Source organism: Eubalaena glacialis, chromosome 19 (genome assembly GCF_028564815.1).
Source record: "Eubalaena glacialis isolate mEubGla1 chromosome 19, mEubGla1.1.hap2.+ XY, whole genome shotgun sequence".
NCBI lineage: Eukaryota > Metazoa > Chordata > Mammalia > Artiodactyla > Balaenidae > Eubalaena > Eubalaena glacialis.
The window spans coordinates 56630531-56655075 of NC_083734.1; the positions used below are offsets into that span (position 1 = coordinate 56630531).

Below are 24545 nucleotides of genomic sequence, written 5' to 3' on the forward strand. Positions count from 1 at the left end.
AGTAGAGTTCCTAGGCTGCTTTCGTGTTGCCTCAATTTTAAATATGAATACACAACCAAGGAGCACCAGATGTTAGAGGAATGGGAAACCATTGAAGCAATTTAAGCAGACCGACAGTCCAGCTTTTTTTTTTTTTTTTTTACATGAGCTTTACTTTTCAGAACAGTTTTAGATTTACAGAAAAGTTGTACAAAGTGTTCAAGTATACCCCACACCAAATTTCCCCTATTTTTAGTGTCTTACGTTAGTACGGTGTATTTTTTTTTTTCTTACAATTAGTGAACCGATACTGATACATTATTATTAACTAAAGTCCATACTTTATCCAGATTTCCTTAGCTTTTCCCTAATGTCCTTTTTCTGTTTCAGGATCCCAACTAGGATACCACATTACATTTAGTTGTCGTGTTTGCTTAGACGACTCCTGGCTGTGACAGATCTGGTTTATATTTTTTTCTTTTTTTTAATAAATTTATTTACTTTATATATTTTTGGCTGCGTTGGGTCTTCATTGCTGTGCATGGACTTTCTCTAGTTGTGGCGAGCGGGGGCTACTCTTGGTTGCAGTGCGCGGGCTTCTGTCATTGCAGTGGCTTCTCTTCTTGCGGAGCACAGGCTCTAGGCGCGTGGGCTTCAGTAGTTGCAGCACGCAGGCTCAGTAGTTGTGGCACGCGGGCTCAGTAGTTGTGGCTCTCGGGCTCTAGAACACAGGCTCAGTAGTTGTGGCGCACAGGCTTAGTTGCTCCGCGGCATGTGGGATCTTCCCGGACCAAGGCTCTAACCCGTGTCCCCTGCATTGGCAGGCAGATTCTCACCACTGCACCACCAGGGAAACCCCTGGTTTACATTTTATTTATTTGTTTGTTTGTTTATTATTTTTTAAATTAATTTTTATTTATTTTTGGCTGTGTTGGGTCTTCGTTGCTGCTCACGGGCTTCCTCTAGTTGTGGAGAGCGGGGGCTACTCTTTGATGCAGCACGCGGGCTTCTCATTGCGGTGGCTTCTCTTGTTGCGGAGCACGGGCTCTAGGCACGCGGGCTTCAGTAGTTGCGGCATGTGGGCTCAGTAGTTGTGGCACGCGGGCTCTAGAGCGCAGGCTCGGTAGTTGTGGCGCACAGCCTTAGTTACTCCGTGGCATGTGGGATCTTCCCGGACCAGAGCTCGAACCCGCGTCCCCTGCATTGGCAGGCGGATTCTTAACCACTGCGCCACCAGGGAAGTCCTGGTTTACATTTTGATGATGTTATTCTGGTTTGCAGAATTGAGTACATTCTGAAGGGGACAAAGTGAAAGCAGTGAGACCAGTTAGGAAGCCACTATGTAATAATTCAAGCAAGAGATAATGGCAGCTTGGACTAGAGTTGTAGCAGTAGAAGTGGAGAGAAGGGTTTTTTTTGCTTTTTAAAAAATTTTTATTTTATTCATTCATTATTTATTTAGGCTGCGCCAAGTCTTAGTTGCCACACTTGGGATCTTCGTTGCAGCACGTGAGCTTCTTAGTTGCAACATGCATGTGGGATCTAGTTCCCCCACCGGGGTTCAAACCCAGGCCCCCTGCATCGGGAGTGCAGAGTCTTACCCACTGGACCACCAGGGAAGTCCCTGGAGAGAAGGGTTTTGATTTAGGGTATGTAAAAGCCATCAGACTATATGAGAAAATTAAGGGGAATGAGAGTAGATAGAGAAGAAAATAGGTTCTGGGTTGGAGCCCTTGGGACCCTTTAAAAGTTAATGAGATAAAAAAGACACTAGAGGGATTTCCCTGGTGGCGCAGTGGTTAAGAATCCGCCTGCCAATGCAAGGGACACTAGGGTTTGATCCCTAGTCTGGGAAGATCCCACTTGCCGTGGAGCAACTAAGCCCGTGCGCCACAACTACTGAGCCTGCACTCTAGAGCACACGAGCCACAACTAGTGAAGCCCGCATGCCACAACTACTGAAGCCCGCGTGCCTACAGCCCATGCTTCACGACAAGAGAAGCCACTGCAATGAGAAGCACGCGCACCTCAACGAAGAGTAGCCCCCACTCACCACAACTAGAGAAAGAAAGCCCGCATGCAACGAAGACCCAACGCAGCAAAAATAAATTAAAAAAAAAAAAAAAGACACTAGCAAAGGAGACCAAACAAGAACGGCCAGTTAGATAAGAAGAAAACCTAGGATGTGTTGTGTCCTAGAAGCCAAGAAAGTGTTTCAAGGCAGAGTAAATGATCACTGTATTATGTGCTTCTGATAGGCCACGTCAGATAAGGGTAGGGAATTGACCTTTGGATTCAGCCATCACTAGTAACCAGGCCATCACTAGTGACCTCTGTGAGTAGTTTCCATGGAGTGGTGAGAGCAGAAGCATGCTTGGAGTGGGTTCAGAGAGAATGGGTTGGGACAGGGAAGGGGACATGGGGAAACTTGCCGGGGAGGGGATGGCGGTGGTTATGTAAATTTTACAGCAAAAGAAAACACTGCAAAGTAATATTTAACTATTGTTAATAATATGTATGCAGAAGTATTTAGGAGAAAGAGCACTGATGTCTGCAACTTTGAGATACATTAAAAAATAAAATGGATTAATGGAAGGTTGTATAGATAGATATGTGATAAAACACATATTGTTAATGGCATAATTTAGGTGGTGGGTAAATATGTGTTCGTTGGAAAATTCTTTTAACTTTGCTCTATGTTTGAAAGCTTTCATAATAAAATGTTGGGGATGGGGGAGAGAACAGGAGGAAAGAAATTGGACACAGAATGTGAACAGCTATTCCGAGGAGTTTTTATGTAAAGGCAGTAGAATCAAAAGAAATCTGCTTTCATCCTGATCTCAGAATTGGGAGAAATAACAGCATTTTTATTTACTGATAGGAAAGATCCAATAGAGACAAAAATAGAGACATTGATGATGCAGAAAAAAGAAAGGAAAAGTACTTCAGTGAAATGTCCTTGAGCAGGCAAAAAGGTGGGATCTAGCACAGGAGTAGAATTTTCTTTTGTTGGGAGCATGGACAAAAGTAATAGAAGGCAGAGGGTAAGGATATAGGTACAAGCGGTTGTATACACGTGGTGGGAGCTTTTCCAGATCTCTTCTGTTTGCTTCTGTTTTTTCCGTGAAGTAGAAAGTAAGCTCATCTGCTGGGAAGGATGGTGGAGGAGCTGTTGAAGCTCAAGGAGATAGGAAAATGAGATAGTCATCTAGGAGCGAGTGAATGGACTCAGGAAATACAGTGCGAGCCCGCTTGAGGTCTTTCATGAGGTCTAATAATTAATATTTAAAGTTTCAGAAGGAGAACAGTGCAAATGAAAGACACTATCAGATTTTTTAAAAAGAAAGAAAGAAGATAACTTCTCATAGCTGGTGGATGTGGATTTTTGGATGGGAAGGGACCACCAAGTCTACCCAGCAATACGTACAAAAATAGATCCATGCTCAGATAGGTTATGGTTAAGTTTCAAAATGACAAGAAAGAAAAGGTTCTAAGAGCATCTAGAAAAAAGAAACAAGTCTCTATAAAGAAATGATAATCAGATTGCCAGTGAACTTTGTACAAACAACTTCAAATACCAGAAAGCAGTGTCTTCCAAATTCTGAGGGCAAATGCTGTTCGGCCTAGAATTCTGTTGAATTCTACACCTCATTGAACTGACGTTCAAGTATAAGCAGAGAATCAAGGCAATTTCAGACATGCCAGGACTGAAAACATTTGCTTCCTAAGCACCCTTTCTTGGGAATGTATTGATATTAATGGTGCACTACCATAAAAACCAAGAATGAGGAAGACATGAAATCTAGGAATCGACACATCCAACCAAGGAAAGTATTGGAGGAAAATCCCAGAATGGTAGGTCGATTGAAGAGTGAAATAGGTATTTCAGGCATTTTTTTACACGTACCATCCTTGAAAAGTTGTAATAATTTAAAAATATAATAAAGCCAGAAAAATTGTTTTAAGGCCATTAGAGCTCTAGGGAAAGCAGAAGGCCATCCAATAAAGGGAGTACAATTTTTAAAACCGGCTTAATTGTATCTCCCAGAGCTGCAAACTGTAACTTCAGCAATGAGAATTCACCTGTAGAAAGCAGGGCACTTTGGGGACTTCCCTGGTGGTCCAGTGGGTAAGACTCCGCGCTCCCAGTGCAGGGGGCCCGGGTTAGATCCCTGGTCAGAGAACTAGATCCCACATGCCGCAACTAAAGATCCCGCATGCTGCAACGAAGACCCAGCGCAGCCCCCCCTCTCCCCCCCCAAAAAAAAGAAAAGCAGGGCATTTTGGTTCTGGTCAGTTCAGATTTGATAGCTTAATCATTATAGATCTATTATGCATAGCCATTCATAGCCTTTGACTTCGCCGGGTGGGGGGTTATAAAGGCCTAATAATACTATTCGGTAGTGGCAAACAGTAGTCATACCTGAGTTGATCATAATATGGCTGATGATTTTTGTGATTTGGGAAAGCTAGTTATTGTGGGCAAGAGAGTGAACCTCATATGCCTGGTTTCCCCTTGCATTTCCAGGCAGCATGGATGTTGTTCTGTTGGCTGACCCAGAATTGTGGAATGGCACACAAGTCTCCCAGTTTAAATACTACGTGAAATCAGGGAGTTGTTCTTATAGTCTGGAATTGAGGGTCTGACAAGCCCATTGTTTGCATTAATACATCCTATTATTTAGTCCTCTTAGTCCCTCTGTTCTCTGCAGGTTGTGACGTTTTGTGGGACGAAAGTGCTGATTTTGTACACGAAACAGTGTGTAGGTGCTCAGATAAAACTAATAGGCGGAGCAAGGCTGGGCTTGTCTGCTTTTGATGGTACAGGCCGAGAACAGAGCAGCCTGGTTGTCCTCCGGCTGCCCCCACCCCCCTCCCCGCCCTCCCCCCAGGCCTCCCTGCGAACCTGCCCTCTGAGCCCTGCAGCTGCCTGAAGGAGGCCATGAAAGCTGGTTAATTACTAGACAGGCCTCCCTTCCAATGGTAAAAGAGGGGTAGTTAGTTTAGCCTGTCTGTTAACAACAGCTATGTTTGTCTCCAGTTCCGTTAGAGAGGTGCCTAGAAAAAGTTGTCACATCCTGAATTCTGATGTCTGTTTTCCTGATGAAAATGTCCATATTTGGGGTCACGTTTGGAAGTAGAGAAAGTTTAATATGTGAGTAAGCATATGTCAGGGTATACTAGTTCAAATTGAGTATTTTCATAGATTCTAAACATTGCAAATTATAGTTATTTGAATTGGTTGTTTGAAAAAGTAATGTCAGTTTTGTGTAGATTTTTAATTATATAGCAATTAAAACATCACCTCAGCACAACTGAGGGATTATATCTTTTATAAATTTATTTTTTAATTTTATTTATTTTTGGCTGCATTGGGTCTTTGTTGCTGCGCGCCAGCTTTCTCTAGCTGTAGCGAGCGGGGGCTACTCTTCGTTGCAGTGCACAGGCTTCTCATTGCGGTGGCTTCTCTTGTTGTGGAGCACGGGCTCTAGGCGCACGGGCTTCAGTAGTTGTGGCTTGCGGGGTTTAGAGCGCAGGCTCAGTAGTTGTGGTGCACGAGCTTAGTTGCTCTGCAGTATGTGGGATCTTCGCAGACCAGGGCTCGAACCCATGTCCCCCGCATTGGCAGGCAGATTCTTAACCCCTGCGCCACCAGGGGAGCCTTGGGATTATCTCTTTTATACACTTTCTTTTTATTTATGGTGGAGAGTAAACTTTAAGTTTTAAATTATGTGACCTTGAGAAACCAGTGATGTGGCTTAAAATTTGATATCTGTTCCCTGTTCCTGCAAACAGAGGGTGGAGGAGTAAATTTAGAGTCTTTAATGTGTATGGGTTTTTTAATGTTCATTTTAGAGTCTTTTCAAAACAGTCAAACTCCCCCCACCCTAGTCCAAATGTCCCTCTCCTCTGGCCTGGCTTACTGCAGTAGCCCCTTAATTAAGTGGTCTTCCTGCTGCCACTTTCATCCCTCTCAGATCTTTGTATCACGCAGAAACCGGAATCGTCATATTAAAGAGCAAATTCAGTCCATGGTTTCCCAGAATCCTTATTCTACCCTTCAGGGCCAGAGCCCTGCACAGTCTGGCCCAGTTCCCTTTCTCTCTAGCCTCCAAGGCTCTGCTTTTCACAGAACTCCCTTGGATTTGTCATTTCAGTTCTACACTGTGCTAAACCCCTTTTCACCCAAGAGCCTCTACTTACACTCTTCTCTCTGCTTGGAATATTTCTCCTTGCTCTCATTTGTGTCCTCCATTCCCACCCCCAAACCTGGCTAAGACCTACTCATACTCAGGGTTTCTGGTTGAAATGTTACTGCCCAGGTGAGCTTTCCTTGACACAAGTCTGCATAGTTCGATTAGGTCTCCCCAAGGTGTGCTCTCATACAGAGCACTCTGAACTTTTCATCGTAACGTATTATACCTGAAGTTATAATTACATTCCCTTCCCTACTATCAGCTCCTTGTAAGTGAGGATCATTTACTTATTGTGGTATCCGCAGGACCTAGCACAGACGTTGACTCAAAATGGACACTCATACTTGTCTACTCCCTGAGTCTTAATATAGTACATCTTTGATTATTTTATTAGGATAGAGTCCTAAGAATGGCTGGGTTTTACTGGGTTAATAGGTATGAAAATTCAGATCTTTGATACATATGGCCAAATTGCTTTCAGTAAAACCATACACCTTTTTATACTCCCACCAGTACCATCCAGCCACCATCACTGAATGAATATTAACTTGTTTTTATCTTTGCCACTGTGATCATCCAAAAAGAAGAGGAAGGGGGAGGTCTGTGAGATCTCTGAGTGATAGAAACAGAAGACTGGAATAGGCCACTTGATCTAGTTATTCCAGTCATGACCACATGATATCCCGTCCTTGAAGATTTCTGGGCTGTAAGACTTCAGCCTTCCTGGTGGCACTTGAGCACAGTGGAGGAGACAGCAAGGAGGGTGACTCGTCTTACGTGTTAGGCAGTAGTTTTCCTGCAGTGGAGTAGCATCGCCATGGTGAGTACCTGTAGGAAGTGGCTCCGCTTGACTGAGCCACATCCAGCCATCCACAGTGTCTATAATTACTGTTTGTCACTTAAACATGTGACAGCTCCATATCGCAGAAGGGCAGTGTGTAGCCTGGAGGAGGACAGTAAGTAAAGTGTGACTTAACAGCAACTCTCTCTTTTTTTGAACCCCATTTTAAAATATAAAAGGGAAGATGGCCTTGTTTACCACACCCTTTTACATACTCTGAGTTGCTCTGCCTTTAGGTTCTTGCTGTATTCCTGGACTCTTGGAAGTTGCCCCTTTTCTCATTTCTCCAGACATGAATTGAGTTTTCTGTATCAACTAAGCAGCTCACTTGGAAACATGTAGCTGTGAATTCCATATTCAACTCAAAATCAGCGGTTTCCATTATCCCACTTCTTACTTGTTCCCTCATTATTTACATACATAATTCCCTTAGCTGTAAACACTTCTGAGGGTAGGGACTGTGTCTTTCAGCCCCCACCACCCCCCCTTTAAATCCCGTTGCAACTTCCTAGCACAAAGCTTTCAGTGTAGTAGACACTCAAACATTAACTGAAGTGCAATTCGAAGAGGACAGCAACGGTAACTCATCAGGACAGCCTAGTGATGACCAGATTACAGATCCTAGATTTTCATATTCCACCACCTTTCTCAATTCCCTGTAACTGTTTTAATAGTAAACAGAACTATTTGGCTGCTTAAGATGGTGGACCTCAAGGCTGTTTTACAGTTTTCTTCTCCCAAGTTGTTGGTAGAATTTGGATACTTCCTGTGATCTGTTTGCCTCATAACAAATGTCACTTTGTATAATGAAATATCTCCTCAGTGAGTTCCAAAGGATGGATAGAACTGATTTGAGGGGAATTTCAGTCAGGGTCCTGGTAGGAAACACATGACACATTTAAACTGGCTAATTTGAGGAGATTTTATTAATGAGACTATTTACAAGGTGTGGGCAGGGTTTCTCTAGAAACCACAGGGGATGGTACAGTGCCCAGAGCTAGTAACCGAGTTCCCATCTTGAGGCCTGCAGAAGACAGTGGGGCAAAGGAAAGGGGAGGTGTTACCAGAACCTGGAGGAGGAAAGGACTGAGTCAAGAAGGCTGAGACTTTCAGTTGCAGGTCTAAGACTGTCCACAGAAGCCCCAGACAGGAAGCTGCCTTCTGCGGCCTCTCCACTGGGGAGCTGGGAAGCCTGTAGAAGAGCCTGCTGTTGTGGTCCATACAAGTGGAGGGCACAGAAGGGCAGAGGAGAATGTCAACTGAATCTGGAGAGGCACGGGGGTACCATCTACCTTTTACAATTATGCTTTTTACTCACAGTGGCTTTAAAAGAGGGAAATTTGCCAGCAGCTCTATATAGCTGTTTTTCTAAAGTGCTTTTCAGGAAAAAAATTGGTGGCCAAGAGGGAGGCCACCGAGTCACATCTGCCCACCAAGCTTTTTTTTTTTTTTTTTTTTTTTTTTAAGTGAAACAAGTTAAAATGTTTATCAGAAGGAAAAAGAGTACGTGTGGATAGACATGTGGGCGGGCTCAGAGAGAGAGAGAGCGCCCTGGTGGTAGTTTGAATCACTTTTATGGGGCATTCCTCCACCAAGCTCTTTTGATTCCACCTCGGAAAAGTATCTTGAATCTGTCTCCTTCCCTCCACCACACTTTCCCACTGCAGTCCAAGCGCTGGCGGCTGTAGTTGTTCCCGCCTGGTCTTCCCTGCACTTCATTCTCACAGTGCAAACATTGGAATGTTTGAAAAATGCACACCTGAATGTCACTCTTCAGTGACTTCTAATTATCATCCTTAGCATACCCGTTTGAACTTCCTAATTTGCACACTAGAACCTTCTGCCTAGACCGCTTATAGGAGATCCTCTGGGTGTCCCCTCAGATGTTACTCTCTGACCACATTCCCCCTCACTCCCAACTAGGGTAGGTCCCTCTCTTTTCCGCTCCCTAACCCTGTGCTTAACCTAACATGAATCCACATTTTCAGTTTAGTATTGTACTTAACCTGTTTAATTGCCTGCATTCACCTCCACCCTGGGAATGGGGTGGGGAATTACCACTGCACCCAAGTCCCTCTGTCTGTCATGTGGTTACAGACTCTCCTGCCATGGAGCTAGATTAGCTGCTTCAGAAAATTTTGGAACTAGGGTTTTTTTTAGTTCAGAATGGTAGCATTCTAGGTGTAAAGACCCCCTAGCCTCGAGTGTTTCAGAGCCATAGATCTTTTTTTTTTTTTTTTAATACAGCAGGTTCTTATCAGTCATCTATTTTATACATATTAGTGTATACATGTCAATCCCAATCTCCCAAGTCATCCCCCCACCACCACCCCACCCCCCACACTTTCCCCCCTTGGTGTCCATACGTTTGTTCTCTACGTCTGTGTCTCTATTTCTGCCTTGCAAACCAGTTCATCTGTACCAGTTTTCTAGATTCCACATATATGCGTTAATATACGATATTTGTTTTTGTCTTTCTGACTTACTTCACTCTGTATGACAGTCTCTAGGTCCATCCACGTCTCTACAAATGACCCAGTTTCGTTCCTTTTTAAGAGCCATAGATCTTTATGCAGTTGCCAGTGATTAGCTGAGTGACTGATGCCTTTTTTTCTGTTAAATTCTGTGAGGTGGCTTTGGGTCACGGAATGACTAAATCAGTTGACCCTATTTAGTTCACATCTTGAATCAATAAGGCCTAAGTTAAACTTAATAACCTTTGTTGTCATTAATTTTGGGGCGGAGGAGGGCTTTTTTGGGAGCTCCTGTTTTGTTTTATTTGCTGAAGCAACAGGAAGTGAGTTAGATCTTAGAGGGTGGAGCTGATGAATGTGAGCAGGTTTGCCTATCATCAGAAAACAGGTAACTGCTGTTCCCCTGGCTTAGGAGGCTTTGTTTGTTTTTTATTTAGTTTGGTTTTTTTGAGGAGAGGGTTGTAGAATTTAACCTAAAATTGAAAGCCTTCTGTTAATGAACAAGGAGAGTAGCTAAATATATATTGTTAAAGTAAAGAATTAGCCATAGTTTCTGATTATTTTGGTTATTTCCAGTTAGGAGTTCTGATACCATTAGTAAAGGTTTTACTTTTCAACTTAAGGAAACTTAACCAATCTTTTAGTTAATGGCTGCCAAGTGTGGCCAAGGAAACCATCCGTCCCTCCATTTGCTTGATAGCAAGTTGGGAAGTCGGTCATGTTCCTTCTACTCAAAGTTCTATACAAGCTGAGCAGAACTAAAGATGGAAACAAAGGATATAACCAGGGGGCAGGGGGGATAGGAAGAATATAACCTAGCTCACACTTCCCCCAGGAAGTTTTCCTGTATCCCCTAAGCTGGACTTAGGTCTTTCCCTTCGGTGTTTGGCACGCAGATATTTTCTGTTGAATGGACATTTGCCACAGTACCTGTAATTCCCCCACTCCTGGCATCCGTCACACTGTGTTGCAACTAGCAGTTTACTAGATAGACTCTAAGCTCCCTGGGGAGGGAAGGGTGGCCATTGTATCCTAAGCTCACCTAGCTCAGGGCTTTGCACTCTTGTTGCAGAGTGCTTGCCTGGTACAGGCTGTCACATGATTGCTGAGTTTTTCAAATGTGCAGAATTTTCTCTCTTGAAACTCCCTCATATTTATCTTTGTCTCTGCCCATCCCCTACGCCCAACTGCCCCAAGTCCCTGCAGTTGAAATTCTGACACTTTTGAGAGCATTTCGCTCTTCTGTTGAGCAGTCAGCTACGCTAAAGTAGTGCGTCTTCCACAAGACACAAGGCACAGAAGACAGTTATTTTGAATGGAAACTCTTGGTACCCCTTTGGTATAAAGAGTTTATTTTGGGGTACTGCCTGTGCATTTAGGTTTCACTGCCTCCAGGTTCATCTGGGTGGAGTAATAGCTACATAAGTGTGAACAACCTTCCTGTTTTGTTAAAATGTCATGAGAAACCTTTCTTAATGACAGCTGAACCTGGAAAGGTTGATAAGTGTCTGATTCGTTGTTTTGTTGTTGTTGTTTTTAAGATTTTTTTTGACGTGGACCATTTTTAAAGTCTATTGAATTTGTTACAATATTGCTTCTGTTTTATGTTTTGATTTTTTGGCCGCAAGGCATGTGGGATCTTCGCTCCCCGACCAGGGATTGAGCCCGCACCCCCTGCATTGGTAGGTGAGGGAAGTCCCTCTAATTCGTTTTTTGAACACTAAAATATTTCTCAGAGAAAGAAAAATATCCTGTTTTGGTTATTCTTACAATTATTCTTATAATAATAATTTGGTTAGTCTTAATTGTTCATCTTGCTACATATATGAACATTATAAAGGAAGTCTTCCATTTTAAAAAATGCGTGAGTGGTCCTGAACTCTTAATATAATCAGTTGTGTGTGTGTGTGTGTGTGTGAGTGTGAGAGAGAGAGAGAGAGAGAGAGAGATCATTTTTCTTTCTACATCAACTTGGCTGCCATTCAGAAGAATAAAAAAGGTGAAGGTCTTCATGCTGTCCTTTGTAAAGCTTTTGGTGGAGGAGTTGTAGCTATAAAATTAACACTCTGCAAAAGTAAGTCACTAGTCAGACATGCAGGCTGAACCAGGCATCTTAACATTCCAGGAAGTGCCCCCACGCTGAGAGCTGTGAGTCGGGACACGTGTATAGACCCAGAGCTACAGCTCTTCCCTCCCTAATCCACCCAATGCATATTTTCTAAATTTCATACTGAAATTTCCCTTCCCTGCCTACCCACCCCACCCTTACACTTTTTTATCTTGGAGAAAGTAGAAGCAGGTAGTGTTGTGGAAAAGATTTGTGGTACCCCGTTTTGAGGTGCTCCCTATAGAAGTTTTTTGGCAGTGATGCTTAAGGTACAGGAAGACTGATTGCCTCATTCTATTACTTCCTTTATTTTGCCTCTCCTTGGGGGGAACAAATTCATGACAGTCAGTCTTCTTTCCAGGGTCTATTTAAGATGTTATTATTTTCACCAAGGAATTTGATGGTAATGTATAATGTGTGGTGCTCCTTCTGTTGTCCCTAGACCCAGCTAGCTTTGTGATCCTGTATGCATTACTTAGAACAAAGCCCCCATATACCAATCAGTTCCTCAAAATATGCTAGATGCTATTCTGAGAACCATGGAGAATACCGATGAGAAGTGGCATGGAGCCAGCTTTAGGGCGCTTGCAGTCAAGTTTAGGAGAGGACCAAAGCATTCCAGTACACAGTACAAAGCAGTGGTAGACGAGATGTGAGTAGATGAGGAAGAGAGGAAGCATGAGAGACGCAGTACAATGTGTTTAGAGGTCGCTGAGTTGACTAGCCTGACTGAACTGAAGGGTTCGTTTAGAGAAGTAGTGGGTGGGAAGAGCTGAAAGTAGGTGATGGCCAAATTATGAAAAGTGGAATGCCAAACTAAGAATAATTTGGATCCATAGAAGGCTACTTAAGACTTTTTAACAGAAAAACAGTGGTGTTTGAACTGATTCAGAGCACTAAATAGATTGAGGTCAAACCAGGACAACCTTAAACTATGAAACCTGGACCTTTTGGGAGGCGGCAGGGCAGGGTGGGGGGTAGGCTTGGCCTCTTGATCCAGCTGTGTTTCCCTTTCAAACTGATCCCCATTGATAGCAGCTGTTTAGAGAAGGTAGCGAGAGCCTCTCAGGCAACGGGGAAAAAGGCACTGTTCCTGGGGTGTAACTGGTTTGTATTCAAATGGCAGTATATAAGTGATGAGTGATTTTTACCAATAGAAAGTTTGGGAGTTTGGAGGTTTTCTTTCCTCTCCCTTCCTCCCTCTTTTTCTTTCTTTTCCTTTTGAAATTGTTTAGAGGGCAAAACCTAGCGTGTGTCACTAGTGGTCAGAAGGTAAACTTGACCAACAAATGCCCTTTGGATTTCTTTAGTTTGGTAAATAGAATCCTTTCTTAAAAGGAAAATGATGTAAAAAATTGATTTAGGGCTCCTTGATCCCCAAAGAAATGAATCTTCTGGAAATACCCATTTCAAAGGGAACTAAAAACACATTTCATGGCACAGATATTATACTTTTGTTGAAAGAGTTCATCACCATAAGGTAAAAATACCCCCTTGATTTGATACCATTACATAAATTTGGAGTAACTCATCTACAGTGTGGGTGTTTTTCATGCTTTGGCACACAGTAGAGCAAGCAGCATAGCCAAGATGTTTTTCATGTTGAGCAAAAACTTTAACAGATGGAGGTGGTGATTGTAGAGCACTTATTTAAAGTGTTAGGAATGAATCAGTGTAGTTTGAGGCCGAGGCAGTAATCCATACTAAGGGAGTCTGAGAAGTTGAAGAGCATTCTAATAAAATATGTAACAGGCAACTGAAGAGAACTGATTTTAAATGGCTCTCCCAGTAGTGTTACCCTAGCCAGGGCCCTATAGAATTTTTCTTAGGGGTTAAAGTCTTTAAAAAGCCACTCTGTGTGCGTGTGTGTGTGTGTGTGTGTGTTTTCCTTCCCTATTCTAAGAACTTGAAATTATGTGGGTGTGGGTGTGTGTGTGTGTGTGTGTGTGTGTTTTCCTTCCCTATTCTAAGAACTTGAAATTATGTGGTAGGGTCACCATAATTCTTTAAATTTGTCTTCAAGTCCTGGCAGTATTTCAGTGTTGCTTGTGTGGGATTGATTGATCTTTAAAGAGCTGGGGAAACTCACTGGCTTATGTAGAATTTCTGTAAAGCAGGAACCAGCTGTAAGTGGTATTTTTGTTTTTTATGTGGTGGAAGAGCTTAAATATGTAATTGTTCCTATCTTTTATGCACAAATGCTCTTTCTTATAAATTGCTTCACAAACGCTATAAAACTTTGAATAATTTTTCCCCGAAGAATTGTTGAACCCTGTGCAAGCTGTTAGAATTAGAATGTATGTTGAAAGCTTTGATGGGACTACTGTTTGGGAACTGCCCAGCTTTTTTTTTTTTTTTTTAAATCATGATTCCTTCTTCTTCTTTTTGTTTTGTTTTGTTTATTTACAGATGACTGCATATGTTCAGGCAAGAAAATACCCCCATATTTCAAAATACAGCAGTCTATAAACAAAATTCTTATCTACCATTTTCCTAAAAGACACTTTTTTTTTTTTTTTCTGTAATTTGTATAGAAAATTAAGTGCAGTTCTTGTCTCCCAGGATTTGTATGGAAGGGACAGGGAAGGGCATTACCTACTGTAATCCTTGAACTCAGCATTTGAAATTTTTTTTGAAGTAAGCACAGAAGTTTTGTACTCTGTGTTTCCACAATAAAACAAGAATCCCAGTTCTCTGTTAATACGTGTGCTCTTGGTACCCATGGGCAGCATTACATCAAAGATACCTAATTTGGTAAAACTCAGCCCCCAGGATTGCCGTGTTTTGTTAGATCTAATACTGCTAAATGTGTAAGGCAGAGTAATTATTGTGAAGTAAATGTGTCCACTACAACAGCTGGACGGTAGCTCTGTACTGAGCTATGCTGCTCATTTTCTCATTTAACCCCCTCAGTAACCCTGAGAGGTAGGTATTATCACCACTTTATAGATGGGAAACCAAAACTTAGAAAATGGCCGTTTGCCCAAGGTCACATAGTTCATTGTTGGTGAAATTGGAATTTGAACCCATGTGTTTATTCGCCTCTTGAATCCTACCAGATCAGGTGCATCCGAAGGGGTCTGAGCCCTAAATCTTTGAGCTCTGGCTTTTTTTTCTTTCTTCTGCTTTTTTTTTTTTTTTTTTAAAGTAGATAGATATTTTTATTTTGTTTTGGCCACACCCAGCGGCTTGTGGCATCTTAGTTCCCCGACCAGGGATCGAACCCGTGCCCCCTGTAGTGGAAGCGCAGAGTCCTAACCACTGGACCACCAGGGAATTCCCTCTTTCTTCTTTTTTAAACTATTTGGAAACCTTTAAATTGGTATTAGTAAAGATGGAAATTTGCATTGCCTTTAGAATGGTCTCATTGGGGGTGGGGTGGTGGCAGCAGTGAATAAAGTTACCAAATTATATAATGTAGAAAAGTAGAACATGTGGAATGCTCTGAGTTGTCCGTAGTGAAGAAAGTTTTACTTCTGGGAATTTTTTTCATAGGTTAGTGATGGCAAACTATCATGGTGGGGGTTTCTGAAGCCTCGTTGTGTTGTTTTCTGCTCCACTATGTATTTTCGGTGTGAAAAGTTTGTACCGGAGGCATATGAGGCCCTGGTGTGTGTTTCTTACATGTAAATTGGACCATAATATTACTGTGTTCTCTTGACTGAAATACTTCTTTCAGTTGAAGTATGATACACGTGTAGAAAAGTTACATATCGTAAGTGCACAGTTCAGTGAATTTTCACAAACTGAATACACCCAGCTTGCAGGTCAAGAAGTTTAACATTAGCGACAGCTCAAAAGCACCCATTGTGTACCTTCCATCGACTGGAATAGTTTTAATTCTCCCGTGTAAACCTCACATCATTCTTTATCTTTTAGGTTTCTTCCTGATTGTGGCTCTAACATTATTTTCAGTCTTTCTGCAACCAGAAAAAGAACAAATAAAAACTTCACTGAAACTTGTCTCTTCCTCCTTTCATAATCTCATCTCTTGATCAGTCTGCTTCCGTTAAACCAAAGTGTTTTGATGGCTACAGAGTCATAACTCGAGGGAATATGAGGGTTGGCATAGAACATGCAGCTGTGGGGTAACAGCTAAAAACATTCCTTGGAATTTTCAAAACTGAATGAAAATTTGGTGGTCGAACTCAACCATCTATTTGTTAAGAGGTAATGAATGAGCGAATGGTAAGTTGCCTGTGTTCCGGGGAAGTGGTGATAGGAGCAGTTTCCTCTTTCTCAGAACTCTGATGGGGCTTTAACAACTTACTTGTGAAGGATGTGAACTTTCATCTAAAGCCATAGCAAATTCAGTACAGTCTCTGTAGGTGCAAACTCATCCACATCTGGTTCTGGTGCCCTTCCCTGCTCTACTTTAGATTCACTTATGTCAATTTGTGCCCTTTGCTGTTTTAAGCATTTGAATAAAACGTAATTTTTAACTCTTAAACTATGCCATCCTGGGCTTTCAGGGCTTGCATGTGAAAGCTGATGTACCAGCTGGGTAGAAAAACCTGATCCCAGGTGGCCCAGGCTTAGCAAGCACTCTTTCTCCTGTGCTTTGTCTCCCACAGAACCAATCTTTTCTTAAATTATCGAGTAAAGAGATTTAGAGGCATGCACAGCCACACCTTGGCTTTCTGGCAAAGTGATATTCTAGATACTAGAATATTCCAGAGAACCAAAATTTTAGCCTCCCATGTATTCTGACATTACATTAAAAATAATCTAAGCATTGGGGAGTTCCCTGGTGGCCTAGTGGTTAGGATTCTGGGCTTTCACTGCCGTGGCTGGGGTTCAATCCCTGGTTGGGGAACTGAGATCCCACAAGCCACCCGGCCAGTATTCATCATCATCATCATCATCTAAACGTATTAGTTCCATATTTCCCTACCTTCTTGGGGAGAAAAGCATACAAACACCAAGTATTAATATTGTTCTGCAGAAAACCATAGTTCTAAAATGGTGCCAAATCTGGGAGTTGCCCTGGAGTTTCTTTTATTGTTGGGGGGCATTTTTTTAGGGGGAGGTTTGCCTCTGTCCTAACGAAGGTGACAAGAAGAACGTGCAGGGCTTCCCTGGTGGCGCAGTGGTTAAGAACCTGCCTGCCAATGCTGGGGACATGGGTTCGAGCCCTGGTCCGGGAAGATCCCACATGCCACAGAGCAACTAAGTCTGTGCGCCACAACTACTGAACCTGCACTCTAGAGCCTGCGAGCCACAACTACTGAAGCCTGCGCGCCTAGAGCCCATGCTCCGCAACGAGAAGCCACCGCAGTGAGAAGCCTGCGCACCGCAACGAAGAGTTAGCCCCCGCTTACCACAACTAGAGAAAGCCTGCTCACAGCAACGAAGACCCAATGCAGCCAAAAAAAAATAAATAAGATAAATTTTTGAAAAAAGAAGAAGAACATGCGGTTGGTTCTAAGAACTCCTGGCATGTAGAACCTTTTCTGCAAGGTTATTGGTCACAAATTAAAACTGGCCTTTTCCAAGTGATTACCTTATTCTGTTTTCGTGTCTAAATGGTCCATAATGCTTTATAAGATAATTACTAGACCACATTTTTCTTCCAGCCCTTCTTTTTGGTAGACAACAAAATCCTGGCCTAAAGCTCCTTTGCTCTTTTGCTGTTGAATCTTCTGTGATGCTGGTGGGTTCACCTTGGTGCTTAGGGACGGACGTTGATGTCATTGTGGCAGGGAGTGCCTTAAGAGCCCTGTCCCTCTCAGACCTTCGTCCTTGGTGTGCGGGTGTGCTTTATAATTGTCTAGCAACAGAATAACTTTTCTGGCCACAGTACAGTTTTTGAAATGCAGATTTTAAAATTATAAGTGTATTTTACATATATTAGTTTATATCATCTCAGTATTTAATAAATAAAAAAAATTTTTTAAGGGAAAATTGATGAAAAGAAAAAAGTTTTCATCACTGAGGCTGATGGGATTTAGCAGTAGCTTGTTACCTTATCTTGTGCACATGTAAACTCAGTGACTGACACTGAGGGCCCGAGGTTAGCCAGCATCACAAATAGGCACCAGCTTTGTAAAACTCTTCAGGGCATAGCCTCTTTTCAGAAGTGAATTCACTGGGAGGCATCATTAGTGCAGCTTAGCTATTTGTTGGTATCTATCAGTCTTATCTACCCTTTCCAAAGTTGTATCTCACTTTGAAATGTCAATACATATACATCAAGCAGACCACGTTCTAATTTGGCAATGAGTACAGCATTTTTCAGCATCACGAGTAAATAATTTGGTAAAGAATTTTACCAACTTCCTTTTAGAATTTTGCTCCGTAGTGTAGATTTACCACCACTGTACTAGTCCATCAACATTTTCCTGTGTTCGCCATTTTGGAGTTGGGCTCACATTTCTATTTTCTCTTTTAAGTTACTTTTTAAAATGTCCTATACCCTTTGCCTTTTGTTAGAAATCTGGAATTCAAAGGGTGGCTTTTATACTATGCCTAGATCTATTCTGCCCACCCCCCCTTTTTTTTTGGCCGCACCATGTGGCATGCGGGATCTTAGCTCCCTGACCAGGGATCGAACCCATGCCCCCTGCAGTGGAAGTGTGGAGTCCTAACCACTGGACCGCCAGGGAAGTCCGTATTTTGCTCCCTTTAATACTCTGCAGATGATAGTATCTTGGCCTAGCCTATCCATACAAGTCAGTATTGGAGAGCACACTTGTTTGAGTTCTGAAAATCTTCATGGGATTCATTAGCCTGTAACCTTGGGTAGGCTGTTTTCACTTTGCAGAATGCAGTGGCTCAGTTGTGTGGTCTCTGGGCCTCCCCCTGAATGGGGCCCATTGGTGTGCTTCTAGCATTCTCTAACTCGGACACATCGTGGCCCTTGAGGGTAAGAGAAGTAAGTAGGACTTACCGTGCTTTTTCATTAAAATACGGTTTTCCCACACAAGGGCACACGGCTGTGCATGCAGGTAGCAGCGGGAGGGTGGCTGACCCATACTTGGGATAACCTAGAGACAGCATGAGGAAATCCCAAGATTGGATCTCTGTGATTCTGGAAATTAGCTTGAAGATCCCTGGAGAGGTCTTCAGGCTGTCTCTGTTGCTACCCAGTTGTTGTGTGGTTATACCTACTCTCTCCCTTTATTCTCCAGTGTCAGTGTTTGCTGTTTTCCAGAAATCTCCTCACAGAAACTCATCTTTTATTTTTCCCTCCCTCTGCTTTTCTACTGAGGTTTTAATGCTAGATGTTTGGGAACCTGAATTCTCATTTCCAGACACAATTCCTTTTTCTTTTTAAGTATCAGAGTTGACATAATGCTGGTTGTTTTGAAAATTACAAGAAGTTTTGCATCCATGTAACTGATAATACTCCAAATAACACCTTTTACAAACAAACCTAAAAGGCAACATAATCGTCTTCATGGCTACCCACTTAAGAGTGAAAAGGAAATGATTGCTTTCTTTTCCTTGTCTTAATTCTTTTCAGGTTTTGAATGAAGAATGTGATCAGAACTGGTACAAGGCAGAGCTCAATGGGAAAGACGGCTTCATCCCCAAGAATTACATAGAAATGAAACCACATCCGTAAGTTGGGCTCTGCTGACCCTCCAGGGTCAGACCCGTCTGCTTGTTCAAACGATGTTTTTAAAATTGAGATCATTGGGATGGATGTCATACTTTCTATTCTGTCTTCTCAGGGAATTAACAAAGCACGTTGATTTTTCCATGTTAGTAAGAGTATATAATGAGAGCATAATAGTCAATAGTAGTGTATGTTTTAGATAACTGTCAGTGATCTTCAAATGATAAAACAACAGTTACGCAGGTCCATAATTCTTTTTCTGTGAAGCCCTTTGTGCCAGATGTGTTTCATAATTCTGCATTTTTTGAGTTTTAGAAAGGGTATTTATCACGTGGTTTTGTATTGACACGTTTGATATTCCTGTGGGACCATATCTTAATAATCTTGGTATCACCAGAGCACAATACTTGGCATATAATTGGTTCTTGGTAAATGTACACTATAATCACTGCCCTACCCCTCCATTTTAGTGTTCCCACTTCAGAGAAAACAAAGTGCTCTCCTACTCCAGGCTGCTGAGAGCAGTGAGAAAAAAAATTTTTAATTCCAGAACCGTTTATTGTTGATATATGACATGGTGGGGTGCTGGGAGCCCTTACAGACCACTTTCCTCCCACCCTTACCCACCACCTCTTTTATTGTCTCTGCTCCTCCCTCAAAAGCAGTCATTTTCTTGTGAGTATGTCAGGGAGAACTGAAGCATTTAATGCTCAGACTAGAATGCCACTGAAACACGAAGAAATGGTAGATCCTCTTTATCTACTTGTTATAACACAAAATGGTAAATAAGACTTTTAGATGACTGCCCCACCTCGAGTAGCAGCCCATTTGTCCCTCTCCCTCATTGTCACTGTTCTGATGTGTCCCTGTCATTTCTCTTCCCCCAAGTACTGGAGCAAAGATCTTAACCACATCTTATCTTACACAGCTTTTACGTCATCTTACATAGAACTGAATGCCGTAGAGCTCAAAAGGGCCTTGACAACGGTCTAGTTCATTCCTCTTTGTGCTGCAAATTAGGAAAGCTTCCAGTATTTTTATTTCAAAACCACTAACTTATGAATTAATAAATTAAACTAATATAGTTCTCATTTTTTAAAATATTTTAATTTTATTGGCATATAGTTGATTTACAATATTGTGTTAGATTCTTTTCTCATATAGGTTATCACAGAATATTGAGTAGAGTTCCCTTGTTGGTTATCTTATATATGGCAGTGTGTGTATGTTTATCCCAAGCTCCTGATTTATGAATGGAGTTCTCATTATAAAAGATTCACAGTGTAGAAAACTATAGAGCAAGGTGAGTTTCTCCCCATACATGTACCCCTTTTAGAGGTAACCACCACTAGCAACTAAACCTGAGCCAAATGCTACCTTATGAACTGAATCTGTTCTAAAATGATTTGCCTCTATAAAACAAAACAGATGATTCAGGAGCTTCACCCTAAAACTGTCTGTTGGGTTCACGTTTTGGTCGCTGAACTCTTGCACACTATGTGCAGAGACTGTGCTAGGTGCTGGGAAGTTAGGTTCTGTAGTTACATTATGGTGTAATAAAATGTCCGTGTAGTTAATGGGAAGTTCTTTGGGAGAGCACATCCAGGAAGCCTGGAGAGAGATTGGGTTACCCTGCAGTTTGGTAATAGGAAGATACCTATGCAGAAGTTTCTATAATGAAGAACCTGTGAGGTCCTCAAGGAAACTTCTTACACTTCAAGAAGAACTAGGCACCTTATAATGGCTCACTGAATGTTTCATTGAATGATTTAAAAGGAGAAAACCAGTCTAACTGTAAAGTATATTTTTCTAGTTTTTGTTTGGAACTTGTACTATCGTGTATCTTTGTAACTATGTGAGTTTGATCTCTCCCGCCCTCCCCTAAAAAAGATATTAGACTCCTTGAAGAATTTATGTCTTCTGCTTTCATACTCCCTTGTAACTTGTGCCTTGCCTCTGCATATAGTAGCTCAGTAAGTAGTTTTGAATTGATACTCAGATGCAAATTCTTGTACAAAGGCTGGGACCAATTTGTTCATGATAATAAAAGCCAGAAGTATTAAATCTTCAGAGGCGTACGTGGAAAAGATTTGTGGCCCCTGGTCAGTGGATTGATAATGTCCCTCATTTGAGGTCCCTGTGATGTTAGATTGGCTGTTATTAACACACAGCCATGCCCAGGTTACTAAAATGCGGGCACAAGCAGTGATATCCAAGAAACTACGAAAGATGAGCATGATATTATTACAGATTCCCGGGAAGTGTACTAAGCACAGTTTTGCATTCTTGTGGCCACTTAGTGTCCATATTTGCTTTGGGGGCTGTGTGGGCTTTTCGTGGACAGCATCACGGAGTACACCCCGTGGGGAGAAGCAGTTGGATAGTGGTTACTGGGAGTCACATAGTGCATTCTACCTCGGTCCACACAAGCCAAAAATTTGTGCACATCTATTCCTACAATCCGTCCTCAGAATAGATCAAGGATTGGCTAAACCTTTTCTGTAAAGGGCCAGATAATAAATATTTTAAGCCTTGTGGGCCATGTGCAGTCTCTGTCATGTCACATATACTTCTTCGGTTGAATTTTTTAAAACAATCCTTTAAAAATTTTTTAAATAGTCTTAGATTGTGGGTCACAGCAAAACTGGAAAGATTTAGGCTGAGGGCCATAGTTCACTGACTTCAGCATTAGATCCAGTGATAACAAAATCAACTTAAGTTCCTTTTCATTTTTCCTTTTTTTTGGCGGGGGGGCTGCGTTGGGTCTTCGTTGCTGCGCGCGGGCTTCTCATTGCGGTGGCTTCTCTTGTTGCGGAGCACGGGCTCTAGGCAAGTGGGCTTCAGTAGCATGTGGGCTCAGTAGATGCGGTGCATGGGCTCGGTAGTTGGGCGCTCGGGCTCAGTAGTTGTGGCGCACGGGCTTAGTTGCTCCGCAGCATGTGGGATCTTCCCAGACAAGGGATCGAACCTGTGGCCCTTGCATTGGCAGGCAGATTCTTAACCTCTGCGCCACCAGGGAAGTCCCCTTTTCATTTTCATATTTCCAGGCTGAAGGGGAATTCAGCAGAACATCAGACTGTAATTTTTATATTAAATAAAATGCCTGTGGCTCTAAATGCTTGTTTTTCTTCAGATTGTTTCAGGTGACATCGGCATTTCAAATCTGACTGTTGGGAACATAGGAAAGGCCACCTTCCTTGGATAGTTGTAGTTACTGACCTGATTGATGGATTAGCTTTTTAGGAAGAGTCACTCTCATGCCTGCTCCTCTCTCCCCACTGTAAAGAACTTTGGAATAATAATTGATCAGGAAGCATCCAGGCCCCATGGTGGTGTTCTTCACAGACTCTAGCTGGAAGGCAGGCAGCGTTCATCCATCCAAGCTCTGAAAAAGGAAACCATATTGCCAGAAAAGACCATCACCCTGTACCTGTGCAGTGGTGGGCCTCACAGGCCTGTTTCACGTTAACAGGGCTGCTGTGTGACTAGATGTCCATAAGTTCAGGGTCAGTGAAGGTTTCATAGCTATGGGAGGGTACAGAGTACCAGGCCCCTCCTTCCATCTCCCCAGCCTCCCTTACTTCCCTTTTTTTAGTTTTTGTTAGGCAGCAAGAGGGAAGTTTAAAATGGAGTATGACCTAACATAGCATTTGAGCTGACAAATTAAACACAGACTACGAAATGATTGTTGGCATTAGTGTTGCAGCATGAGTTGTATATACTGAGGGTGGATCCAAATATGTGCTTTTCACATTAAATGCATATGGATGGTTGCCTATGGGATGTAATAAAGACTTGAATTGAAAATAAGCTGCCTCCTCCCATTAGCTTTCTCCCTTGCTATTTGTATTGTAGTATAAACCCATATTTTTAAAAATTTTAAGAAGTTTGACCATAGCCATGTAGTTACACGTAAATATCACCATTAAAAGAAGTTAATCAAAGTTATAAACAGTATAAAATGCTAAGGAAGTGTAGGATGGTGGTATTAAATGTTTTAACTGAGAGTGATAGCTGTTTCTCATAGTGTCATATCCCTTATGTTGTGGGACATCCTCTCTCTCGAGAGGGAGGAAGGGGGGGAGGGAGTGTGTGTAGTGAAAATGGGAGCAGGTACAAAAGAAGTCTTTATTTAATAAAATGGTCTCCAACTAATTTCCATTTTTCAGTCTGGGTGCTTATAACAGGGATGTTTTTTACGAAGTAAATCTTTGTAAAAATTCCAGTTAGAGTTCTTTGCTTCACCACAGGTTTTTGTTTTTTTGGTTTTTTTCTAGTTGAAAATAAAAATGAGTTAATTTTAAGCTGAGAGCAAGAAAATACTGCCACCATATCTATATATTTGTGCACCATAAGGGAAGGTCCACAAACATACACATCTAACTGCCAACAGTTGCTGCCTCTGGGGAGTTTGAGGGAAGAGTCTTGCTTTTTATTTTTACTTCATGTACAACTAAGCTATTTTAATATATGTTCATTACTTATACCTTAAAAAAGGAAAATGCCTGCCTGGTAGGAAGATTTGGGGGTGTCTAGGAGGAAAGAATGTGACTGTTGAGGAACTTCTCGCCACCTCTCGGCCAAATGGCTACTGAGTGCACGGGCACTGTAATGTAAACCAGAGAGCACAGATGAAAACAGAAAGTGCTTACGTGATCTCAACACTATAAGCTGTCCTTTCCTAGTGGGAGATAGTTCTGTTGTGTTACTACATGATTTCTCCTGTGGGGCCTTACTTTCAGGCCCTGGAAGACTTACCCTCGAGTTCTTTGTAGGTGCAGGAATATAGGCTGTACCAGCTCCTCAGCGTCTTGGCATTACGTTAGTTCAAATGAGAAAGATACAAGGCTGCAGATTTTAGGAATGTTTAAAGGTTACTAATGGCAACTTCTGAACGTATCCTTCCTAGCAGCTCCCATCCTTCTGTTTGAATTTTAGTATAGTGTATTATTTCAGAGACATCTTGCAGTTGCTTATAAGTAAGATAGATATATGTTAGATTTATAACTTTAACAGACTCTTTGTATCTTTGTTATTCTAGTTTGCATATTTAATGCATGTTAGTTACCATGTATGGAGTCTGATGAAGCAAGTAGGTCTTTATTAGTTACAAGTGGCATCGTTGCTTTTTTTAAATAATAACGCAGTAAAGACAGGTTTGCAAAGAGAACCTCGTTTTCACAGTCATCTATCCTAATTAGTTGTGGCTTTTCTGTGAGAAGTGAGGTGCCTGTGATTTGAAGCTGTTTCGGAGATTTCTCCTCCTCTTCCTCCTGGTCAGCCCCAGCCCCAGCTGCTCCTACCCTTTTCCATGAATTCACCCACTTTTTCTTGTGACCAAGGTCAATTAGCATTGGGAGCAGAAGAATCTGTAAGTTACTCCAAA

The 24545-nt window shown here is 42.0% G+C and overlaps 1 protein-coding gene across 1 annotated transcript in view; it reads left to right on the plus strand.

Annotated features, from left to right (window-relative positions):
* The window catches only part of GRB2 (growth factor receptor bound protein 2), a 68604-nt gene that overhangs the window by 39060 nt on the left and 4999 nt on the right, over positions 1-24545 (plus strand). The window contains exon 3 of the mRNA XM_061176077.1: positions 19064-19161. Coding sequence (XP_061032060.1) covers positions 19064-19161 — 98 coding nt within the window. The remainder of the gene's footprint in view (positions 1-19063; positions 19162-24545) is intronic.